At 35.2% G+C, this 5151-nt stretch overlaps 1 protein-coding gene across 5 annotated transcripts in view; it reads right to left on the bottom strand.

Annotated features, from left to right (window-relative positions):
- LOC109060092 (CUGBP Elav-like family member 4) overlaps positions 1–3153 on the bottom strand; it is an 88958-nt gene extending 85805 nt beyond the window's left edge. For all 5 annotated transcript variants that reach the window (XM_042744552.1, XM_042744553.1, XM_042744556.1 and 2 more), the window contains exon 1: positions 2723–3153. In XM_042744552.1, the coding sequence (XP_042600486.1) occupies positions 2723–2948 (226 nt within the window). In that variant the 5' untranslated portion in view covers positions 2949–3153. The remainder of the gene's footprint in view (positions 1–2722) is intronic.
- Between the last annotated feature and the right edge of the window lie 1998 nt (positions 3154–5151).

Genomic DNA, 5151 nt, shown 5'->3' with positions numbered 1-5151 from the left:
GCACCCTCAGATTCCAGATTTTTAAATAGTTGTATCTCAGCCAAATACAAATACATCAATGGAAAGCTTAATTATTCAGCTTGATATTCAGATGATGAATTAATCTCAATTTCAAGAATTTGACCCATTGACTGGTTTTGTGCTCCATGTTTGCTTAGTTTGAGTCACTCTGAATAAAACCAAGTTTTTTTTCCCTACATATTCTCACTATATCAGACAATATGAGCCATAAAGCCAATAAACTGTTCCTTTGCAAAGACTATAATTTCATATTCCAGGCTTTACATGGTTAAGTGAAGTCTTTTGAGGTCACTGCATACTGAAACTGCTGTTGCACAGAATTGAATGATGAAAGGAAACTTTGCAGCGTCTCAGAGCTGAAGATTTGCCCCACAGGCCGCTGCAAATCAGCTCAAGCAGCACACGGACCGACGCTGAGAGAGGTGTGAAGGGCACGGATGCCAGCAGCCGGTCAAACCAAATCAACAACACCCACAAGAACCGATCAGAACGAGCTGCCTGCGGTTTGCCATTTATACAGCCAAAAATGCATTACTGATGATGCATTTAAAATGTGCTAAGAGAAGGAAACAAAGGAGCTCCTCCTTGCATATCAGCATGAAGTGATAAACTGCTGCTGATGTGGTTTTGTTTATAACTAGAACTCAGTGCGTAAGTCTCAGAGGGTTTGAGGACACTGACCTGCTCCTCGTGTTATTGTAAGTCACCATCCCTCCCTGACTCTTCTCCGGCCTGTGAACTAACAGCTTTAATGCTACATGTCTGATCCACTGGGAATCATCAGCACAAAACCTGCACAACTGTGATTACAGTGAGAGAGAGAGCAGATGGAGATGGAGACTACATAAAAGACTAAATAAGAGCCTAATGGAAATATTCTGGCCTTTGCACTTATATAATGTCTGTATAATGTTGATGAAAGAAGAGGAAAACATGTGCGGGCACAAAGAACGAAGCCACATTACACATTAAAAAATGATGTGCGTGTGAGATGCTGTTAGTAATTCAAAAAAGCATAAAGATGTGAGATGCATTATTTAATTTAATGAATACAGACAGGATTTGTGTTCTTGAATAACTACAGATTATTAGCTGAATGCATGCAAAATTAAATCAAATAATAATGCAACACATTTTTTTAATAATTTAGTCCAATTTCTGCCCAATGCAACCTTATTTTTTATTTCTTTGTTTGCAGTTCTGCACAACATCACTCGTCTCTGTTTCACTCTCACATCAGGAGGTGTTTCATTCTGTTTCATTAGTAGTGCAGTGACACTTAAACAAATTAAAAATTAACTCAGAGAGTGTCGTTTGACTTTCCAGAGCAAAACGCAATTTGATTTGATGTGAGACAAACTCAAACGCAAAATGCTGTATGCATGCCTGTGATAGAGAAACTCACGTCCAGGGATATGAACGAGCAGAAGAGGTGATAAAGAAGAACTTTCCCCATGCAAAAGCCCAAAAGAGCTCCATCAGAACATCAGGAGACGTGCTTTATGAAAATGGCTGAACGCTTTTTGATCTGAGTTTGTGTTTGCATTGATGCTGCTCAGATCCACAAACACATGCTTCACTCCACACTTAAAATAAAGCTTCTTGGTGTAAAAAATAAATAAATAAATAAATAAACCTGCAATTGTTATCACAACGAGCTATTTCTACCTGATTAAACCCATAAAGATTGAAGTTTTGTTGGTACAAACTGATGTGCAAAGGTTGGTTTAGTGATGATAAATACTATTTTTCACTTGAATAAAACCAATTGTTACCAATTTAAGTTCACTCCACACTTAAAATAAAGCTTCTTCAATGATCCTCTAACAATTTGTTCATTGCAAAAAAAATAAAAAATGGTAACCTGCAATTCTTACCGTAAAGAACTATTTCTACTAGTACTGTCAAACGATTAATTGCATCCAAAATAAAAGTATTTATTTACATAATATGTATGAGTACTGTGTATATTAATTATGTATATATAAATTCCCACAAGCATTATATATTTTGAAAATATTTACATGCATATTTTATATTCATATAATTTATATTATATATAAATATATTTAAACATAACATTTTTCGTAAATACATCCATGCATGTGTGTGTATTTATAGTATATATACATAATAAATATACACAGTACACAAACATATATTAAGTACACAAAAACTGTCATTTTGAATGCAATTAATCAGGATTAATCATTTGACAGCACTAATTTCTACATAATTAAACCTATTTAAATAGTTTTGTTGGTATAAATAAATGTACAGAGATTAGATTAGTGACGTTAAATAATACTTTTCACTTGAATAAAAACATTTTTAGGTTTACATTTTTATTTATTTATTTATTATTGGAATTTTTTTTTTTTTTTTTTTTTTTTTTTTTTTATTAAAAAAGTTATTTTATTTTTATTTTGGCTAGTGATGGTTTTTTGTTTTTGTTTCAAACTGAAACCTTTATTTTTATTAGTGCAAATGCACCAGCAGTTTTGTGAGCATGCATGATGCCACTTTTAAGGTTCTTCACATGGATATTGAGGAGAGGGCGGATTTGCACGTGCTGATCACACACACACACACACACACACACACACACACACACACACACACACACACACACACACACACACACACACACACACACACACACAGGATAATTTAAAGGAAGAGAAAGAAAGCCAAGTCCGACCTTTATGCATCCCGGTGAACCGGTCCTTGAGCACCGTGAGCTCGTAGATCTTTCCGAACTCCTCGAACAGAGGCTTGAGGTCTTTCTCCTCCAGGTTGCGCGGGATCTGACCGATGAAGAGCTTGATGGCGTCGTGATCTTTCATCGGGATCGCGCTGTTGAGTCCGTTCATTCTACCGGAGCTGTCCGCGGTGCTGAAGCCATTCTCCGCCGTGACCGAGGCCATCTTTCTCCCTCCCGCGCGCTGTGTCTCCGGCTCTCTACCATCCACTCCTCCTCTCTCTCTTTCTTTCTCTTCCTCTCCCTCTTTCACTGCTATACGCTCCTCTCTTGGTTTTAATCTTCTTGCGTTTTCTCTCCTCAGGATTCTTTCACTTTCTCCATCTGTCTCTCTCCCCGCGTGTCAGCTGCCACTATGACTCGTGACGTCAGACCGCGGCTTTTGAAGAGACCCGAGGCTAATTTGCATAAAAACTCCGGGTCGGCCAATCACAGGGCGGTGTGAGTGAAGGTGCACGTGGGGGGCGGAGCAACGAGACAAATGTTTGTACGGCGTTTTAAAGGCTTGGATCTCAAAACACGGAGCGATTTTTATAAAAGTAACATGTTTGTGAAGCTGCATTTAGCAGCCTTAACACTATAATTGCCGGGTATATAAATAAACTCTAAAATAAATACAATTTAATAATTCTTCCAGAAATAGGGATGGATTTACAGTGCAGAATAATTTGATAAAAAAAGAATTTACACTTGATCCTCCATTAAGCTACATTATTAACATTTTAAATCAATAAAAAAGCATTTGTTTATTTATAACCTTTTGTAGTACCACACCTTGATATTATTATGGTATTTTTTCTATGTACAATAATTAGGCCTACAGTATAAACCGTGTTAATCATTCAGTACCATGCTATTATAATCTAATAGGGTTATTATAGTCAACTAAAAATTAAATCCACTAAAAAATATTTGTGTTACTTGAAATCAAATAAACGTTAAGTGAAATAAAATAGAAAACACTTTTTATTTCAGCTTGTTGCCGAGGCAACATTTCTCATTTTAAGTTTAACTTGATGTACTAAAATAACTAGAACTGAATAAAATAAATAAAAACTACTTAGACAAAATATTTAAAAAAATACTAAAACTTTAAGCACAATTAAAATGTGAAAACCTGAAAAATAAAATAAAAACATTCAAAATATTAATAAAATATGTAATAGTATATTAATTATACTAAAATAACTCTACCATAGTATAAAACTTCACATATATGCTTTAAATTAATTTAGTGTTAATTCTACACTGATTTTCTGTAAAAACATAAACTTGACTCATTGTTCTTTTGTTACCTGCATCTCAAATGTCTGTATGTGCCAATATACAGAAATCATTTAGGGCTAAGAAAGATGGTGAAGGAAACTTCTTTCTGTTATTAAATTGAAAGTGATTATTTTTATTGCCTGTCTTTTAAAGATAAACCTGATCGTCTGTTAATGGATGGCATCATTCAGATTTTATATGGCCTATTAAACATGCGGCAGCTGTCCGTGGTGCTGAACTCAATCACACACACAGTCTGCTGCTTCACAGCGTTAATAACAACTACTGAACATTAACAGCAACATGAGCACTTACTAGTGGCCCAACTACTGAGAAAAAAAAGTGAGAAAATAGATGATAATTCTGAATTGATTTTAATTTGAGAAAGGCTCTTGTGCTCATATGTGACCCTAGAGCACAAAACAGTCAATTTTTTTTTAAATTAAGATTTATAGGTCATCTGAATAAATAATAAATAAGCTTTCCATTGATGTATGGTTTGTTAGAATAGGACACTATTTGGCTGAGATACAACTTTTTTAAAATCTGGAATCTGAGGGTGAAAAAAAAAAAAAAATCAAAACATTGAGAAAATCATCTTTAAAGTTGTCCAAAAATAAAGTTCTTAGCAATGCATATTACTAATCATAAGTTAAGTTTTGATATATTTATGGTAGGTAATTTACAAAATATCTTCATGGAACATGATCTTTATCTAATACCCTAATGATTTTTGGCATAAAATAAACATTTTGACCCATACAATGTATTGTTGGCTATTGCTACATATATACCTGTGCTACTCATGACTGCTTTTGTGCTGCAGGGACACATATTCAGACACTTGTCTGCTTGCTGTTCAACAGATGACTTTCTTGATTCCATCGCTTCTTAACGATTATTGCGTTTAGTTTTCCTCCTCTTTCAGTGCTGGATCACCTCAGGGAGCGCAAATCTGCTGGAGCTTTTCTCTCGTTCCTTCGCATGTCGTTTCTAAACGGATCCTGCCGTGTTTTATGAGCTGAGCTGGAGTGAAAACATAACGGCTCTCCTCATCAAAAGCATCAGAGGCTTTCGTTCGCATAAAGGCATTGCTAATTTGC

This window comes from Cyprinus carpio, chromosome B18 (assembly GCF_018340385.1).
Source record: "Cyprinus carpio isolate SPL01 chromosome B18, ASM1834038v1, whole genome shotgun sequence".
Classification (NCBI taxonomy): Eukaryota; Metazoa; Chordata; class Actinopteri; order Cypriniformes; family Cyprinidae; genus Cyprinus; species Cyprinus carpio.
Note: the sequence above shows the minus strand (reverse complement) of the source record. Positions and strands in the feature narration are given on the sequence as shown.